Source organism: Mandrillus leucophaeus, unplaced genomic scaffold (genome assembly GCF_000951045.1).
Source record: "Mandrillus leucophaeus isolate KB7577 unplaced genomic scaffold, Mleu.le_1.0 Scaffold333, whole genome shotgun sequence".
NCBI lineage: Eukaryota > Metazoa > Chordata > Mammalia > Primates > Cercopithecidae > Mandrillus > Mandrillus leucophaeus.
In genome coordinates, this window is record NW_012103510.1 from 327,423 (window position 1) to 348,294 (window position 20,872).

General features: G+C 36.3%; 1 protein-coding gene across 1 annotated transcript in view; it reads right to left on the reverse strand.

Annotated features, from left to right (window-relative positions):
• Positions 1–20,872, reverse strand: part of CHD9 (chromodomain helicase DNA binding protein 9) — a 230,717-nt gene that overhangs the window by 42,092 nt on the left and 167,753 nt on the right. The window contains exons 21-25 of the mRNA XM_011988637.1: positions 17,908–18,104; positions 17,259–17,458; positions 11,253–11,412; positions 10,730–10,819; positions 243–346 (exon numbers count right to left, since the gene is read on the reverse strand). Of these exons, the coding sequence (XP_011844027.1) occupies positions 243–346; positions 10,730–10,819; positions 11,253–11,412; positions 17,259–17,458; positions 17,908–18,104 (751 nt within the window). The remainder of the gene's footprint in view (positions 1–242; positions 347–10,729; positions 10,820–11,252; positions 11,413–17,258; positions 17,459–17,907; positions 18,105–20,872) is intronic.

Consider the following 20,872-nt stretch of genomic DNA (forward strand, 5'->3'; position numbering starts at 1 on the left):
AGAACTCTTCCTGAGAGAGGAAGTTGTCTTAGATTTACATCCAGGAAGGGTAGGTTACACACGCCACCCTCCCAGGAGGAAATGTGGTGACTGACATAGTCTGGTAGTGTATGCTTTTAATTCTGTATATTAACATAGGTGTTACTGGAATAAAGCTGTTTAAGTGAAAATCAATGAACTGAGAACTGACAGAATTGCCTTATACATGGAAAGGGATACCACCTACCTTACTTCTTACTTACCATGTTTAAAAACTCCAATAAGGAGTGACTTATCAGCATCAAAATCCCACCACTCAGCAGGAACTTCTGAGTGGTCTGGTTCTGGTACCCAAACATCAATGTCACTGTAAGAAAATCATAATATGGCATTATGAATTACTATAAATGAGTCAAAAAGGAGGTAAAATTTTACCTAGCTTTTAAAGCATTGTGGCTTTCAAGAGAGAGCTTAGGATTTCATTATTTTTTAATCATTCATAATTGCCACCAATTAAAATTACAAAATTGTGCAATAACAAAGATACCATAAAATAAACGAATATTGTTAAGCCCAAGAGAAGAAATAAGTTTCAACAATGCTTACTAAACAATTTTCTTAAATTATCATATCCTTTCACTGATTTTCTTTATTTAGAGACAAAGGGTTCTATTAGAAGTAGAGACTATGTCAGCCAACAACTTGGCAATAATCACCTGGTTCAATTATTTCATTTCGCACGTGAGAAAACTGAGGCCCTAAAAGGGTAAATGAACTGTTTTAGGCTGCAGAGCAAGTAATGTCTCCTCTAGACCACTACTGCTAAGAAAACCATGCTGAAAATGCCCTGTAATAGCAAATTTTTGATTCATAATTTGATTGAAACACTCAAGTGTAGGCCAAGCGCAGTGGCTCATGTCTGTAATACCAACACTTTAGGAGGCAGAGGCGAGTAGATCACTTGAGCCCAGGAGTTCAAGACCAGCCTGGGCAATGTGGCAAAACCCCATCTCCACTAAAAATACAAAAAATTAGCTGGGTGTGGTGGCGCACACCTGTAGTCCCAGCTACTTGGGAGGCTGAGATGGGAAAATCTCCAGAGCCTGGGAAGTTGGGGTTACAGCAAACCAAGATCATGTTGCTGCACTCCAGCCTGGGCCATGGGAGTGAGACCCTGTCTCAAAAAACAAAAAACACTCAAATGCTGTTTTGATGTTGTAAATAAATAATACAACGCCATAAAATCACAAGACTATTAAAAAGTAAAATAATAAACCCATAATGATTTGATTTGGTAGATCGGTTGTTTTTATGAGTAACAACCACAGAACTGGCAATTTTGCAAATATAATTTTCTTATTCTTCGCTCATCACTTGAAATTATTATTTTCCCAGAAAGCTTCAGCAAGTTATATATATGTCTAAAAATATGTCATCTATAGAAGGACGGAAATGTTCACTTCTTTACCACAGTGATTCAAGTCATTGTCTTCTTTAGCATAGAATACAGTTAACGTCTGACAATGATTAACAAGTATCAATTTATATACACACAAATATATATTTGTATATATACATACACAAATCTGTGTATATATACACACAGACACACACACACACACATTTGCTTGTATTTGACAATGGATAGAGACTGAACAGGATAAATTACTACAAAAAGTTGAATAGTCGAGAACTTCTCTATTTGGTATTCATAAATTACCAATTTTCAAATAACCAGAGATATAAAACAATATAAATTATACAAAGTAGAATTTCATCTGTCTTAACAAAGACCTATAAGAAATGGGGAATTTCCTATTGACAATTAAGTTCTATGGGAAAAGTTAGATTCTAAGTTGGCTGTCTTTGGAAACTCAAATTTTTATATAAAAATAAACGAACAAATGATCAACATGTTCCTAGGACAAGAACCCAATGTGTAATCAAAATATAGGTGAGATAGAAGACACTAGCAGTGAAAAGGAAGTACTTACAAATTTTATAAAAAAAGGAAACAAATTTACTTATTTTTCACAAATGTTTTACTAGAATTTTTAACTCAAGAAATATAAGGAAGTGGATGAAGAGATCTTTCTATAGATTCTTAAAGGAATTTGTCAGCACTCGAAATGAACACCTTATTATATCTAATTTTGCTTTAAAACAAAAGGGTCACAATTGACTTCAGTTTAGAAAAATAGAGAAAAAGGAAGAATGATTTTCTTGTGATATGGAAAAAGTTAAAAAGAAATGAGAAATACAGTTAAAAGAGATACTTATTTTTGAACAAGTTATTAAGTAGGATTAAACAAAGCATTAGCCCTGAAATACGAAGGAAAGAGGAAAGAACACTGGAAACAGAATCCCAGAGGAGAAAAAAAGTGGGTCAGATAGCTCCCTTTGCCAACCATCAGGTGGCACTCTAAGCTCAAAACATTGTGATTACCATCTGAGGTGGAAGGTTTTCCTGCTTGTAAAGAGAAGGCAATCAATATATAAAACTCATGGTTCAAATTTAAGTGCCGCATGCACATTAGGTATTGTTGATTTCTGTTTTTAAAGACTAACTTGTGTCATCTCTTGCATAAAGTTTCCTTTAACTTCCCCAGGGTAGATCATTCACTCAAAATATATTTAAACAGCATTCACTACATGCCAATAATGGCAATAATAAAGATAGTCATGCACATGCCCTTGTAAAGAGGGACATGCAATATTGTGTGATGAGTGCTGTGGCAGGGTACTCTGGTTATGTGCCTAACTCAGATTTAAGAGGTCATAAAAGGCTGACTCAATGTCGGCTGAGCAGGAAGAGGGAGAGAATGGAAAAAAGGAGGAAAGAATGTTATAACAAGAATGCAAAGACCTGGAGAGAACAGTAATTAATCATGGCACATTGGAGAAATATGGATCTAAAATTCAGAAGAGAGACATGGGCTACAGATAGGGATTTAGAAGACATAAGCATAGAAACAAAAATTGAAGCCACAAAGATGAGAACACCCAAGAAGAGTAAGTGACAAGAAGAGAAGGCCTATGTGAAGATTCCTTGAACTCTAAGAGACAGATAGAAAACGAGCCTGAAAAGCAGCAAGCAGAAAGGTAAAAAGAAAAACCACAGGAGAACGGTACCACGGAAGCATTTTAAAAAGAAGGAAGTGGTCAACAAAGGTAAAGTAAGGTAAGCACTATGGTATATCCATTAAATTTGGCGGCAAGAATATCAGTGAACATCTGAAGTGAAGAGGTAGAAGCTGCACTGTGGTAGATTGCACAGTGAATGGGAGGGAAGAAAAAGATAACGAACACCGATGCTTCTTTCTTTTCTTTCTCTTTTTTTTTTTTGGAGACAGTGTCTCATTCTGTCACCCAGGCTGGTGTGCAGTGGTGCAATCACAGCTCACTGCAGCCTTGACCTCTCTAGGCTTATGTGATCCTTCCACCTCTGCCTCCAGAGTAGCTGGGACTACAGGCATACACCACCACAACCAGTCAATTTTTCTACTTTTTGTAGAAACAGGGTTTCGTCATGTTGCCGAGGCTCATCTCAAACTCCCAGGCTCAAATGATCCACTTGCCACGGCCTTCTTAAGTGTTGGGATTACAGGACTAGTCACTGTGAACCCCCTAAAACAAGTTTGGCGGTCAAATCAAGAGAGTAATAATATGGTAGTTTGAAGATATTTTGGGTCCAAAAGCATTAAGTGTTGTGTGCACACACGTGTGTATGTGTAAGTTAAGGTGACGGAGATGTAAACATGTTAAAATCCAAATGAGAAGGAAAAGGGGGGAAACTAATGAAAGAGGAAAAAGAAGGTACAATCCACAGAGAGCAGTCCCTGGGAAAGTTACAAGTGGATCAGATCCAGTCAGGCTAAGGGAAAGAAGCCAATTAGTTGACAAATATTTACTGAGTGTTTACGATGTCCCAGATTCCATACTTACCTTTAAGCAGCTTAAATTATAATAAAAGAAGACATACAAATAAATTAACGTAATTTTTAAGTAGTAGTAGGCATTATAAATGAAATAAAAGAAGGTTAAATAGTAGTGAATGACTGGTGGGCTACTTAAGCTGAGATTGGCAGGGAAGATCTATCTAAGAAGGAAATACTTGAGTTGAGATCCAAATAATTTGAAGGGGTGGTTCTGTGGAAGACCTGGGGAAAGAATATTTGGATCAGGAAGAACAGCATAGAATGAACTTGACAGGTTGGCAAAACACAACCACCACTGTGGCTGGGGCATGGTCGGTGAGAGACACAGTGAAGAAAGTGGGTACAGAGTTATGGAAGCACTTGTAGGTCATATGGAATTTGAATTTTACTCTAAGAGAAATTAGAAACATCTGGAGGGTGTTAAGGAGTGCCAAGACCTGATTTTTGCTTTAGAAATACCACTCTGGCTGCTGTGTGAAGGACAGGCCTAGAGAGGCAAAAGTGGAGGCAAACAGACCAGTTTTATGAGGCCACTGCAAAAGTCTAACTGTGAGATCATGGTGGCTTGGACTAGGGATTTGGCAGAGGAGATAGTGAAAGGTACTGAGATTTGGCATGTATTTTGTCAAGCTAACAGGGAAGAGAGGAATCAAGAATAACAACAGAGCAGTGGGTTGTACATTTACTAGGATGGAGAAGACTTGTACATGGGAAGGAAAAGAGAAAGGACTGAAGACAGGAGATTTGGAAAAGCCAGGGGAAGTAAGATGTTAATTAGTCATTTAAGTGGAAATGTTGGGAGGCAGTTGACTGATGGCTTAAAATTCAAGAAAGAGGTCTGGGAGAAATATGTAAATTTCAGATTTACCTGTTTATAGATCATATTGGGTATGATGAAGCTGCATGAGTTCACCTAAGGAAAAAGGTAAGAGAGCTGAGGACAGAGCTCTTGGTCAATCCAGTATTTAGAGATCTGTTAGAGAAATAAGAGCTAGCAAGAGGGAATGAAAAGGAAACAGTAGTGAGAAAAAGGACAACCAGATGGGTATAGTTAACACAAATGCCGACAGAAGACAGCATCTTATGGAGGACAGAGAGTAAATTTAGAGAGTTGATCACACTGTAGGTCATTAGGGGCTGTGTTAAGAACCATTTTAGTGAGACAGTGAAGAAGGAAGATCCATTGGAATGGGTTAAAGAGAAAATGCAAGATAAAGAAGCAGAGATAGTAAATATAGGCAACCTTTTTTGTTGTCTGAATCTTTGCTCTGCCATTTTTATCTGGGTAACCTTAGACAAATTTCTTTTTTAAAAAAAATTCTGTATTTCCATAGGTTTTTGTAGAACAGGTGGTATCTGGTTACATAAGTTCTTTAGTGGTGATTCATTAGATTTTGGTGCACTCATCTCCCGAGCAGTATACACTGCACCCAATTTGTAGTCTTTTATCCCTCACTCCCTTCTCGCCCTTTCCCCGAGACCCCAAAGTGCACTGTATTTCTTATGTCTTTGCATCCTCATAGTTTAGCCCCCACTTATGAGAACATATGATGTTTGGTTTTTCTATTCCATATTGGAGAATAATAGTCTCCAATCCCATCCAGGTTGCTGCAAATGCTGTTAATCCATTCCTTTCTATGTAGAATTCCATCTCATATATATATGAGATATATATGTGTGTGTGTATATATATGTATGTATGTATATATTCCATCATATGTATATATATCACAGTTTCTTTATCCATTCGTTGATTGATGGGCATTTGGGTTGGTTCCATTTTTTTTGCAATTGCAAATTGTGCTGCTGTAAACACGTGTGAGCAAGTATGTTTTTAATACAATGACTTCTTTTCCTCTGGGTAAATATCCAGTAGTGGGATTGCTGGATCAAATGGTAGTTACACTTTTATTTCTTTAAGGAATCTCCACGCCGTTTTCTATGGTGGTTGTACTAGCTTATATTCCCACCAGAAGTGTAGAAGTGTTTTGTTACCACATCCATACCAACATCTATTATTTTTTTGATTATGACCATTCTTGCAGGAGTAAGGCAGTATCGCATTGTGGTTTTGATTTGCATTTCCCTGATCATTAGTGATATTGAGCATTTTTTCCTGTTTGCTGACCATTTGTATCTGTTCTTTCGAGAATTGTCTGTTCATGTCCTTAGCCCACTTTTTGATGGAAATTTTTTTTTCTAATTTGAGTTTGTTGTGTAGATTCAGGATATTAGTCCTTTGTCAGATATATAGATTGTGAAGATTTTCTCCCACTCTGTGGGTTGTCTGTTTACTCTGCTGACTGTTCCTTTTGCCATGCAAAATCTCCTTAGTTTAATTGAGTCCCAGCTATTTATCTTTGTTTTTACTGCAATTGCTTTTGGGTCCTTAGTCATTATATCCTTGCCGAAGCCAGTGTCTAGAAGGGTTTTTCCAATGTTATCTTCTAGAATTTTTATAGTTTCAGGTCTTGGATTTAAGTCCATGATCCAACTTGAGTTGATTTTTTTATAAGGTGAGAGAAGAGGATCCAGTTTCATTCTCCTACATGTGGCTTGCCAATTATCCCAGCACCATTTGTTGAATAGGGTGTTCTTTCCCCACTTTACGTTTTTGTTTGCTTTGTTGAAGATCAGTTGGCTGTCAAGTATGTGGCTTTACATCTTGGTTCTCTATTCTGTTCCATTGGTCTGTGTGCCTATTTTTATACCAGTACCATGCTGTTTTGACAACTATGGCATGATAGTATAGCTTGAAATCAGGTAATGTGGTACCTCCTGATTTGTTCTTTGGTTTAGTCTTGCTTTGTCTATGCAGGCGCTTTCTTAGTTTCATATGAATTTTATGACTGTTTTTTTCTAGTTCTGTGAAGAATGATGGCGGTCTTTTGATAGGAATTGCATTGAATTTGTAGATTGCTTTTGGCAGTATGGCCATTTTCACAATATTGATTCCACCCACCCATAAGCATGGAATGTGTTTCCATTTATTTGTGTCATCTATGATTTCTTTCAGGAGTGTTTTGTAATTTTCCATGTAGAGAGCTTTCACGTCCTTGGTTAGGTATATTCTTAAGTATCTTTTTTTTTCTTCTTTTTTTTTTTTCCAGCTATTGTAAAAGGAGTTGAGTTCTTGATTTAATTCTCAGCTTGGTTGCTACTGGTGTACAGGAGAGCTACTGATTTGTGTACCTTAATTTTGTACCCTGAAACTTTGCTGAATTCTTTTATCAGTTCTAGGAGCTTTTTGGAGGAGTCTTTAGGGTTTTCTAGCTATACAATCATATCATCAGCAAACATCAACAGTTTGACGTGCTCTTTACCAATCTGAATGCCCTTTCTTTCTCTTGTCTGATTGCTCTGGCAAGGACTTCCAGTACTATGTTGATCAGAAGTGGTGAGAGTGGGCATCCTTTTCTAATTTCAGTTCTCAGAGGGAATATTTTCAACTTTTCTCCAATCCAGTATTATTGTTGGCTGTATGTTTGTTATAGATTGTTTTTATTACATTCAGGTATGTCCCTTGTATGCTGATTTTGCTGAGAGTTTTAATCATAAAAGGATGCTGGATTTTGTCAAATGCTTTGTGTTTACTGAAATGATCATGTGATTTTTGTTTTTAATTCTGCTTATGTGGTTTATCACATTTATTGACTTGCATATGTTAAACCATCTGTGGTATGTAACCCACTTGATCATCGTGGATTACCTTTTTTTGATATGTTGCTGGATTCAGTTAGCTAGTATTCTGTTAAGGATTTTTGCATCTATGTTCATCAAGGATACTGCTCTATAGTTTTCTTTTTTGGTTGTGTCCTTTCCTGCTTTTGGTATCAGGGTGATACTGGCTTCATAACATGATTTAGGGAGGATTCTCTCTTTCTCTGTCTTGTGGAAGAGTGTCAAAGGATTGGTACCAATTCTTCTTTGAATGTCTGGTAGAATTCAGCTGTTAATCCATCTGGTCCTGGGCTTTTTTTTTTTGTTGGTAATTTTTTTTATTACCATTTCAATCTCACTGCTTGCTCTTCATCTGCTTAGGGTATCTAACTCTTCCTGATTTAAGGTAGGATGGTTGTATCTTTCCAGAAATTCATCCATCTCCTTTAGGTTTTCTAGTTTACGTACATAAAGGTATTTGTAGTAGTCTTGAATGATCTTTTGTATTTCCATGGTGTCAGTTGTAATATCTCCTGTTTCGTTTCTAATTGAGCTGATTTGGATTTTCTCTCTTCTTTTCTTGGTTAATCTTGCTAATAAATACAGGCAACTTTTTAAAGGAGTTTGTTGTGAAGAGGATTAGGGAAATGGAGTCTGAGAATGTATACTGAGAGAGGTTTTTTCCCTTTCTTTAAGTGACTGCTATTAAGGCATACATGTATGCCAGAAGAATGATGTAGTAAAGAGAGAGAGAAAAAGATCCAAGAAAGAAAAGTAAAGTCCCAGAAAGGTAAGAGTAAAGTCCTCAAAAGTTAAGAGAAACGAGTTCCATGCTGCACAAAGTTTGCCTTAGGAGGAGGGACATTTCTATTGTATCTTGAAGGAACAGGTGGACATATATGCAAGTAAAACTGAAGGTAGCTCTCATCTGATTGTGTCTACTTTTTTCCATGAAATATGTAGCAAGGTCATTATTGGAAGGTGGTAGTTGCAGCGTGGAAAGATGGTTTGAGGAGAGAGGTACAAAATGGTTCTCTTAAAGAGTAGGAATATGAATTGACTAGCCACAACAGTTAAACAGTAGATGTTTAATCTCTTTTTAAATGGGATCTATGCTCACAAATTTGAAGTCATTCAGCATGGCTTGCTTGATTTTCTCCACAAATGTTCAGCTACTTAGGTGCAGGCAAGAAGTAAATGGCTAGCTGGGATTAACCTGAGTTGAGGTTGTAACAGATATCTAGAACAGAAGGAAAGGCAGGTGAAAGGAAATAGATAAGGATTTTAGTTAGCAAGTGGACTGCTAGACTATAGAATCTATGTTGAATAATGAGGAAAGGAGGGGCATGAAAGTGGTGATGGCTAGTGAGTAAGTGGTAAGATGTGGGGACATCCTGATGAGATTAGAGAATTATAATGAAAGTACCCAAGTTAAGTGAGTTAGAAGGAAGGATGTCACTGTCAAAATTCTGATTAAATAAGTGCTGTTATTGGTGATAGCAAGATCAAGTGAATGACCGGGTGACTTTGCAGCTGTAGTGGGGAGAACAAGGGGTAACTGTAGATAAAAGTCAAGGAAATGAGAAACCAGGGTGTTGAATGGATCATAGTTGGATATAGAAGTCAGTCACCATAAAACTTCTTTAATTGTAATAAGAGGGAAGAAGACTGAGTACAGAAAAATTAAATTTTAGATTTGGTGGCAGGAAGCTGAGGGAATTTCTGTTTTATGGCTTGCTTACATTTCTCTACAAAGCTGGGGGAATATCATTTGCTGAGAATGGGGGGGGTTGAGTAATAGGTTTATGCAGAGTGAGCTATATAAATCAGATGCTTACAGAGAATGGAGAAGAAAATTGGGAAAGGTTACTTGTAGTATTAAGAGGCAAGATGAAACTAGAAATAGAAAATTCTAGTAGCACCTCCCTGGTATTCTATACATACACAAAAGCATTTATTACATTGCAGTATAGTTTTATCTATTTCCTGCTCACTGACACCATAAACAACTTAGGGATCAAGACTGATTTTGTCTTTCTATTCCTAGTGCTTCACAGTGCCTGGTGCTTAGTGAGTACTCAAAAAGCACTTCTGTTGGAATGAATGAATTGGTCATTAAATCAGTGTCTGTGTCTGGGGCTGGGTGTGGTGCTCACAACTGTAATCCCAGCACTTCGGGAGGCTGAGGCAGGTGGATCACCTGAGGTTAGGAGTTCGAGACCAGCTTAGCCAACATGGTGAAACCTCGTCTCTACTAAAAATACAAAAATTAGCCAGGTGTGATGGCACCTGTAATCCTAGCTACTCAGGGGGCTGAGGCACAAGAATCGCTTGCACCTGGGAGGTGGAGGTTGCAGTGAGTCCATATCATGCCACTGTACTTCAGACTGAGTGACAGAGTGAGAATCTGTTTCAAAATTAATAAATAAACAAACAAATAAATAAAAAATCCATGTCTGCTTTAATGGCATCTAGGTTAGATACCATTCTTAATATTAATACTACTATTGTTACATTGTGACTTCTAGTGACGGCCAAGATGAGAGCAATAAAAGAAAGCTAACAAATTGGCAAGGGTTAATTCCCTAAGTTTCATGGATTTTCCACCTTATAAATTTCACAGACTAAGGACCCGCCTAATATACAATATTCTGGTCATATAATTTTTGCCTCATCATGTTATTGAAAAATAAAAATAGGCTGGGCATGGTGGCTCACGCCTGTAATCCCAGCACTTTGTGGGGCCAAGGCGGGTGGATCACCTGAGGTCAGGAGTTCGAAACCAGCCTGGCCAAGATGGTGAAACCCCGCCTCTACTAAAAATACAAAAAATTAGCCGGGCGTGGTGAAGCATGCCTGTAATCCCAGCTACTCGGGTAGCTGAGGCAGGAGAATTGCTTAAACCCGGGAGGCAGAGGTTGCAGTGAGCTGAGATTGTGCCAATGCACTCCAGCCTGGGCAACAAGAGTGAAACTGTCTCAAAAAAAAAAGAATAAATAAAAGAAATATATCATTTAAGCAAGCTGTGGTAGTGTGCCTATAGTGCCAGCTACTCAGGAGGCTGAGGCGGGAGGATCACTTGAACCCAGGAGCTTGAAGCTGCCTGGGCAAGACAACAAGCAAACAAAAATAATAAAAATTGTTTAACTTACCTTGCATCAACTCCATCAAATACTTTCTGACACTCACTTCCAATAACTTCTTGCTTTAGATAATACAGCATTCTCACACGAAGCAAAACCCTAAAAACAAGGGAAAATGAATCAAAAGGCATAAAGATATTAATCGTTTAAAATATTTGGCCATGGGGTTAAAATTAGGAAGGAATTTGTGTACAGATTTTAAAATAATGAAATAATAATTACTTCTGATTAAATGAATCTTATTACTACCATATATATAAAGAACTTCTCCAAAATCTTCATAATCATCATTATTTCATATCCAAGTAAGATATAATGAGCTCATTTGGAGGCCAGTTTTATTTATCTGTTGGTGAGAACAATGACACAAGAGGTATCATGATTTGCTTGAAGGATACCTTGTAAAATTAAGATTAGGATTGGCCCTAGACCATGCTGTCTCTGTACTCAAAATCAGCATGCTTAAAGATTATTAATAAATTCAGAACAGTAAACATTTAAAGAGTTGTGTTTAAAATACCCTACTACCTACTTATTACAGTGGTGTTTTATATGTTTTTTGTAGCCTTCATCTTGAAGCAGCTGCTCGGGATTATATTTTCGAAGCCATTCTGCTTTTTGTATATCAAATGAGCTTGTTTGAGTTTTTACTTTCTTCCCTTTTCGACCCCTGGGTACAGGAGCTGATAGGCCTGTTAAAATAAGAAGGACATGTAAAATTAGGAATAATTTCTATAAAAATTTGCAATTTGAAAGACTGTTTCAATGCAAGAAATTTCTGGAGACTTTCTGAGGTCTTTTCAGAGAACTTTAAAATACTAGTAACAATACTGACCCAATCACAAATCAAGATGATGGTTTTATACATATTAAAACATATTTCCCCCAAGTAACTAACAATTCTACGTCTCATATTAATTATTCTGATTTCCTTTTTGTTCCAAAGCAGATTTTTTATTACAAATGTAAAACCCAAAAGATCAAGTCTATGCCCTCTGCTTTACTTTTGCTTTCCTAGATACTAAAAGATATGTTTTGCCCTTCACTCTTGCTTTTCAAAAATGATTTAGATAGATTAGGTTAGCCATCCTGTTCAAGATAGCTAAACTCATTTTAGTTATTTGAGTTATTTGTTGTGAAATATTTAAAAACTACAAAAAAGTACTGCCGCTCTCTTCATGTTCACATATTCCATGTTTACTTAGTTTATTTATTTATTTATTTTTTTGAGACAGAGTCTCTGTTGCTCAGGCTGGAGTGCAGCCGTGTGATCTTGGCTCACGCAACCTCTGCCTCCTGGGTTCAAGTGATTCTCCTGCCTCAGCCTCCCGAGTAGCTGGGATTACAGGCACGCAGCACCACGCCTGGCTAACTTTCATGTTGGCCAGGCTGGTCACAGACACTTCGTTTTTTATTAAAGGAAGTAATATATACTTGAAGTCCCTATGTAGTCCTCTCCTATCAAATTCACTCATTCCTTCCCAGAGATCACCACTACTCTGAATTTGTTTTTCCATTCCATGCAAGTTTATACTATTATTACCTATCTTGGATAAGTATTTAGTATTTAAGTTTTCAGATATAATATTATAAATATAAGCCTGCACACCTTATTTATTACTCTGAACTTTTAAAAGCTTTATCCTGGTTGACTCAGAAGGCTCTAATTCATCTATTTTTGTTTCTGTATAATAATTTATTACATAACTATACCACCTCATATTAATCTTCCATCATATTTGAGCTGTTTTGTTTGTAATTTTTCACAATGTTAATAATGCAGTTTTGACTCCTCCTGCAATTCTTGTATCTCATTTACCTTTTCCTTGCCATTTTATACCAGGTGGGTACTCTACTACAATGGTACATAGAGCACTATATGGATTTGTCCACTTTTCCTTATAATTTTGGTCGAGGTTCTTTTGTTTTTTTCCCTTTACCTTTTGAGACTATTTTAGATGTATATAAGTTCATACTTGTTATAGTTTCTTCTATGGATTCTTTTTGATTATTAGGTAGTGTCCCTTTTTTTTTAATTCCAATTGATACCTTCCATCTTAAATTCACTTTGTTCTATGTTAACGGTACTACAACATTTTGTACGGTTTAGTATTTGCATGGTATAGTTTTTACTAAATAAACTTTTAAGCTTGTTTGGTGTTTAATAATATCTCTTTAAAGTACAAAAATGTTTATTTTCCCCCATCTAACAATTTTCCTCTTTTAACAGGTGAAAATATACATAGGCTGCATACATATGTTTATATACTTATTTTTACAATTTTATTGTTTATCATACCTTCCTTTTTTCTGTGTTTTGCTAGAATGATAAATAGTTCTGTATTCCAATCTTCTCTTCCCTTGTTGGTTTGAAAACAGTACATACTTAAAAATACACATGCTTAAATTTTCCTAATGAAATCTGTAGATATTCTGTATTTCCAATTTTCTTCCTAACAAGATTTTCCCAGATTCATCATTCGATCTTCTTTTTACTTTTTCATTTCATTATGTGTTGTTACAATTTATAGGATTCTGCTTTCACTGTTTTTACAGCACCTTATTCTTTCGAAGTCATGGTATATTTGAAGTGTCTTTGAAGATATTAATGATAGTTAAAGAAAAGGTGTCCTCCTTTTTGCAATCCTTGTTTCCTTAAAGTTCGTTTTAATGTTTTTTTTTTTTCTTTCTTTTTCTTTTTATTTTTTGAGACAGAGTCTCGCTCTGTCACCCAGGCTGGAGTGCAGTAGCATGATCTCGGCTCACTGCAACCTCTGCCTCCTGAGTTCAAGTGATTCTCACAACTCAGCATCCCAAGTAGCTGGGATTACAGGCACGTGTCACCATGGCTGGCTACTTTTTGTAATTTTAGTAGAGAGGGGGTTTCACCATTTTGGCCAGGCTGGTCTTGAACTCTTGACCTCAAGTGATCTGGCCACCTCAGCCTCCCAAAGTGCTGGGATTACAGGGGTGAGCCACCGTGCCCAGCCAATGGTTTTTTGGCTCTCTCTTTCATGTTGGAGACTTTCCTGAGATGCCTGATAATCCTTGACTGTGTTTGCTCTTATTTAAGTGTGACAAATAAAAAAGGTGATAGGGAGACTGAAGAGATGGAGCATAGTGATTGTGGGCTCACTGAAGGGTAACTGGCGGTTTTTCTTTTTTTTTTTTTTTCCTGTCATTATCTTTAGATTTGGGGCAAGCCTTTTAGTTTTATTCCTCGAGCAATGAATCAACCAGTATGCACACAGTTATTTAATCCCTATTTAGCAGCTCCACAACTCAACTACCAGTGCAACCCAGACTTCTATTTTACTCTTTCCAGAAAAAAATTTTTAGTCCATTTTCGTCCTGGCTACGTGGAACTGAAGAGGGTATTTAGGGCCCTTTTTAAACCGCTTTGAATGAAAGCCTCTATCCTTTCACACCCACTTCCAGAGGCTCCTGATGTCACAAATTCCTAAGACATTTGGGAAATCCGTAAAGCAAAGCAGTTTGCCTTTCCCACTGCTGACCTAAGATTCAGCTCTCTCAGGTTGGTTAAATCAGTTATCACTAATATATTTGCCTCCAGCTTCCAAAATCTTGTTGCTGTTTCCTCTCCCATTCTCTATCCATTTTTGAGAGTTTATGCTTATTTTAAAATCATAGAATACAAGTATATACAACAGTCCCATTATCCACCTTCAATAATTATCAACTCATGGCCAATTCTGTTCACCCCCAATCTTTCATATTATTTTGAAGTAAATGTAAGAAATCAATCATTTCATTCATAAATATCAAAAGTATCTTTTAGCAATATCTAAAAGATATTTAGTGATATCTAAATTTAACAGAGGTATCTGTTTAGTGATAAAGCCTCCATTAAAATAACTACAATACTATTATCAGCCCTAAGGAATGCAATAATAGCTTCTTAATATTCAGTATTCTAAAGTCTAATTAGTTAATAAAAATAATAAAACATTTACTCTGGGTTGTTTCAATCAGGATCTAAATAAAGCCCCCACAGCACTTTAGGAGGCTGAGGCAGGAGGATCACTTGAGCCCAGGAATTTGAGACACGCTTGGGCAACAAAGTGAGACTCCATCTCTTACAAAAAAAAAAAAAAATTAGCCAGGTGTGATGGTACACGCCTGTACTCCCAGCTACAGGGGAGGAGGATCGCTTGAGCCCAGGAAGTCGAGGCTGCACTGAACCGCGTTCATGCCACAACACTCCAGCTTAGGCCACGGAAGGAGACCCTGTCCCAAAACATAAAAATAAAAATAAAGTCCCCAGACCCCACACTGCAACTGGTTGATAACTTTTCAATCTCTTTTAGGTTATAGCAGGGTTTCATTCTTGGCACTACAATATTTTGAGCAGGATAGTTCTTCATTGTGGGGGGCGGAGTGCTATCTGTGAACTCCTGGCCTCTATCCACTAGATGCCAGTAACACGCTCAAAGTTGTGACAGCCTGTGGTAGGGGTGGGATTGGGGCAGAAAATCATCTTTGGCTGAGAATCACTGGGGTAGATACCTCTCTATTCACTCCTAATCCGATAATTTATTTGTTGAGGAATCCAAGTCTTTTGTTCTGTAGAATTTATTAAGCTTAGTGCCTTACTTTTTTCTACTGGAGTTTCAAGAAAGAGTGAAATTACATTTGTGTGATTCTCCCATCTACCTCAGGTCTTCACATTAATTAAATTCATCATCTCCTATTAAAATAGGCCTACACTGGGCCGGGTGCGGTGGCTCAAGCCTGTAATCCCAGCACTTTGGGAGGCCAAGACGGGCGGATCACAAGGTCAGGAGATCGAGACCATCCTGGCTAACACAGTGAAACCCCGTCTCTACTAAAAAAAATACAAAAAACTAGCCGGGCGAGGTGGCAGGTGCCTGTAGTCCCAGCTACTCGGGAGGCTGAGGCAGGAGAATGGCGTAAACCCGGGAGGCGGAGCTTGTAGTGAGCTGAGATCCGGCCACTGTACTCCAGCCTGGGCGACAGAGCGAGACTCCGTCTAAAAAAAAAAAAAAAAAAATTGGCCTACACTGACCACCCTATCTAAAATGGGTGCTTTCTGTTGTTTTCCATCTCAATAGTTTATTTACTTCACAGTAATTACCACAATCTGTAACTAATGTACAGTCTTACTATGTCTACCTGGTTAGGAGGTAAGGTTCATGAGCTCAGGGATCTTGTCTATCTTGTTTCTTCTTATCTTTTCAACATCTTGCACAAGACACACACCAGGCATTCAATAGATATTTTTTGATTAAATAGAATAACACTGTAACAAATTTAAGGGTATAGTAATTCTTTTTATTTTTTACTGAAAATTTTATGCTATAAAATAATTATTTTATACAAAAAAGAATGTTCTGTTAGCAAGGCTGAGGAGAAAAAAGTGTATATCAGAGCATATATCTCTGATAGGACTGTAAATTGGCATAACCATTTTGGACAGCAAATTAAAGCATAATGAAAATTTAGGCCAGGCATGGTGGCTCATGTCTATGATCCCAGCACTTCCGGTGGCTGAGGCGGAAGGATTACTTGAGCCCAGGAGTTCAAGACCAGCCTGGTCTTGAATATATATACCAGGTCTTGAATATATATATACCAGAATATATACCAGTACCTGACTCTACAATATCAAAAATTTTTTAAAAGCCGGGTGTGCTGCTACATGCCTGTGGTCCCAGCTACTCAAGAGGTTGAGGCAGAAGGATGGCTTGAGCCCAGAAGGTCGAGGCTGCATTGAGCCATGTTTGCATCACTGTAGCCTGGGGGACAGAGCAAAACCCTGTCTCAAATAATAAACAAAAATTAAAAAGTATTATGAAAATTTACCTGTCTCAAATAATAAACAAAAATTAAAAAGTATTATGAGAATTTAAAATGCATATCAATGTTTCTCAAACTTTAATATGTACACTAATTCCTACGGATCTTGTTAAAATGCAGATTCTTAATCAGTAAATCTGAGGCCTAAGATTCTGCATTTCTAAGAAGCTTCCAGAAGATGCTGATGCTGTTGACCCAGAGACCACATTTTAGGTAATAAAGATGCATATAAGCTATACTCTAAAAATTCCATTTTTGATATCTACTTTAGTGGAAGATTTATTTTCATGCACAAGAAGGAGGGTACATGGATCTTCTCTGAAACTTGTTTTTTAATTGTCTAAAATTGAAACTACCTAAATAACCATCATTAAAGGAGATATTAAATAAATTATGCAATATCCATACTACAGAATACTAAGCAGAACTTAAAAAATCAGATAGATCTATATGAGCATAGATGGAAAGACCTCTAAGACATTTAGTTGGGTCATCAATTCGAAACAGATACGTATTTGATAACAAAATGTAAAATCCACCAAACTGATAACATTGGCATTTTCTGAAGCTAGAACTTGAATTGGGAGTGAAGGTTAAGGTTTCTTAATATTATTTGTAATGCTTCTATACTTTATAGGAGAATATGTTAAGTATTGCTTATATAACTAAATTTTAAAAGCAAATGAAACAATGTTCTTACCTAGATGATTCTGTAGCTCTCGTGTCTGTCCATCTTCAGTTGGAGTAATGAGATCCCATATGAAACCTTTAATCTTCTCATCTCCTCGGTAGTGAACAAGGCAATATGCTAAGAGGGCTCGGCAAATTATCTCTACATCGTGTTCATTTAGCTGCCTTTTGAAACGGCCATGAGATAGAATCTCTCTCCATCGGCCCCACCTGGTTAAAAAGGGTATATAGTTACATTGATATTGAGTGAAGTTCTAGAGAAAAATATAACTCATAGATAAAAGACACGAAAAACTAAAAAAAAAAAAAAATTGTCATTTTTGCTAATTAAGTCTTCCCTACCCATGCATAGAATGTAGAGGAATGGTACAGTAATTTCTAGTATATTTTATTCAGTAATGGATAACATCTAATTCATATTACGGGATGTGCAAATTTAAGAACAAGACGTTTGACTTTAGTGATACTTTGACAATTTAAATACTTAAGGATAATTTCATCATTCTGCTATTACATATATGTTAAAAATAGAAAGTGTACTTTAAAAGTAAATTTTAATGATTCTAAGAAGATAAAAAAATATAGTAAAAACCAGTATATATTTTCTGTAACATTACCTACCAGACTACTTAGAGCAAACATTAAAAACAATGTTTTACCCATAAACTAGCAGGTTTTTCTCAACTCTAAAGCATTCGGTTCTTCCATAGCCATTGGAACGGTCACAGGGTCTCCGGAGTTTGGGCTTTTCATCTCCTTCACTTTCAGCTTCAGATAATTCAGCCAATTCATCTTTTGTGGCACTAAAAGGTCTTGTTTGCTTCCTAATTCTTGGAGTGTCAATAACCAAGCTGTTCTGTAAAACAGAACAGCTATTACTTGAAGGTATTTTTATGATTTTGCTTATAACAGTGTTCTACATTTTCACCTTGTACAAACAATAATTACAGAAACACAGACAAAAAGAAATTACTAACAATTTCACTAACCTATTCAGTCAACTTAGAATTTCTTATATTCCTTTAGAATTCTTGCTACCACACATGTAAAATTTTATGACATTATAGTCATAGGATAAAAAGAACTTGATATTTCGCATATTAATATAACAGCATTGTAATAATAAAAGTATTTTAAACTGAATTTATGCCTTCTAATTTTTCTTTACCTAATTCATAATTTAGATTGTTCTTAATTTTTAAAATAAATAATGTCAAAGTTTATTCTAAAGACAAATTCAAAAGAAGGGAAGTATCCAGAAATGGAAATACTGGTCAAAGGTTATGAACATTTTACAGTGCTTTTCAAAAGACTTATAATAGTACACAAAACACAAGGCAGTTAATTGCATCATCCTCAGTACGTTCAATTCAGTTTAATTCATTCAAAACAATTTAAGTTAACATGCTTTTTATTTTTACTGAGAAACTTCTCTAAGCTAGGCACTATGTTATGGGCTGTGGTATAATGATGAGTAAGGCAGTTTCTACTCATAAGGAATCCAAAGTTTTAGTTACACAGACAAATGTGTCACTAAATAAATGCTATTCGGGATGAAATTTTTTATGATACAAAAGGTATCATAGTCAGAGAAAATGTCACAAAGTAGTGATACTAGAAAGACTTACTAAAGAATTAGAAGTAGTTTGCCAGGCACTCAGGGAAGAGATAGCATTACAAGCAGAGGAAAGAGCAAGGGACCTGAAATGGCATCAGATATTCAGGAAATGCTTATGTCCTAGAGCAGAAGAGGAAAAATGGTAGGAGAGAAGGCAAGGACCAGACCACAAAGGTCCTGGTATGCCATAATATGTATGGAGTACATTATATTTAAGGGGGCATATGATGTCCTATGATAGGTGATGTTAACTTTTGCCAAGTTTCTCCACTGTGAAGTTACTAGTTTTCCTTTTGGAATTAATAAGTATTTTGGAGGATAAACTTTGAAGACACATAAATATCTTGGGTCTCAAACTTTTACCCACTAATTTTAGAATTCACTGATGGATCTTATATGCTACAATTATTACTATAGTTGATTCATGGTGATTTTTCATTTCCTGCATTCCTTCTACATTTACTAAATGGCATTCTTCCATAAGAAAGAGTTATCCCTTTTCCTCTTTTTTCCCTTCCCAGTTTCCTTAAAAAAACAAAAAACAAAAAACTAATTGTATTTTTTTCTTAATTTTCAAATGTCTTTATCCCCAAATCTTTTGAGATTTGATACATTTTTGATCAACTTATATTAGCTTTTATATAACAGAAACATTAACTTTAGTATACATGTCTGCTACAAATAGTGTCACCAGTCTGACTGCACTTTCATTTTTCCATTACATAATTCTGTCTTGTATACATATACCAATCACTTCCTTTGTAATTTCAAATTTAGAATGTTTTCCCACCCAAATATCTGTGAAAAGAAATCTAACTTCTATTTTTCATGTTTTGATTAAAAAAACACTTAAAAACTTTTTATCACAAATTAGAGTTTACTTGGTACAGAGCATAGGATTATAATGCTCCTCCCAAATGCCAATACAATATCCTAATCACCACTTATTAAATCATCTTTCTTTAGCACTATTTGTATATTTCATAAACTTATACTTTGATATTTTTCTGTTATCTTATTCTTTGCTTTGTATCTTTGTCAGTACCATACTTTTTAAACTATTGTTTTATATTAATATATTTTATTTAAAAAAATTTTTTTTTAAAGACAGGTTCTTGATGTCACTCAGGCTGGAGTGCAATGGCACAATCACAGCTCACTGCAGCCTCAAACTCTTGGGATCAAGCTATCCTCACACCCCAGGCTCCTTCATAGCTAGGATTACAGACATGCACAACCACGCTTAGCTAATTTTAAATTTTTTTTGTAGAGAACAGGGTCTCTCGCTATGTTGCCTAGGCTGATATCAAACTCCTAGCTTCAAGCAATCCTCCTGCCTCAGCCTCCTGAAGTACTGGGATTATACAGGAATGAGCCACTGTGCCCAGTTGTATTAATATATTTAGATACTTTAACATACAGTAATTTTAGTCTTCATTGTACATTTTCAGAAAAGTCTTTAATTTTTTACAAAAGTATAAACTTTAAAATGTTACTGCACAAGTATTAAATGACTATATGCTTACGTAAGTTTATTTACAAAATCCTTAACTCCTTAAAATAATCTACAAAGCCCTGTTGATTTGGCCCATGTCTTCAGTCTCTGACCTCACCTATTACCACCATGCTCACTAACTCTTCACATTCTGCCATAATGTATTTCTGCTTCTAGAATACACAAGCTTCTTTCCACCAGTATCTCATTGCCATTCCCTCTGCCTCAAAGCTTTTCCTGACATTACAGTGTATTGGCTCTTTCTCATCACTCAAGTTTCAGTGCAGATAATCCTTTTGCAGTGACCTCCCTTCATCACTTTACCTAGTGTAATTCTACCTCTCCAGCATTCTCTACCATCTTACTGCTTTATTTTCCTCACTCCTTAAATTATCTTATATATTTGTTTACTACTTTCTGACCCACCAGGATGTAATTACCAATATATACTGCTGAAAAATCACAAATAGAGATCATATCGTAAGTATCATTCTGCATCTCTCTCTTTCTC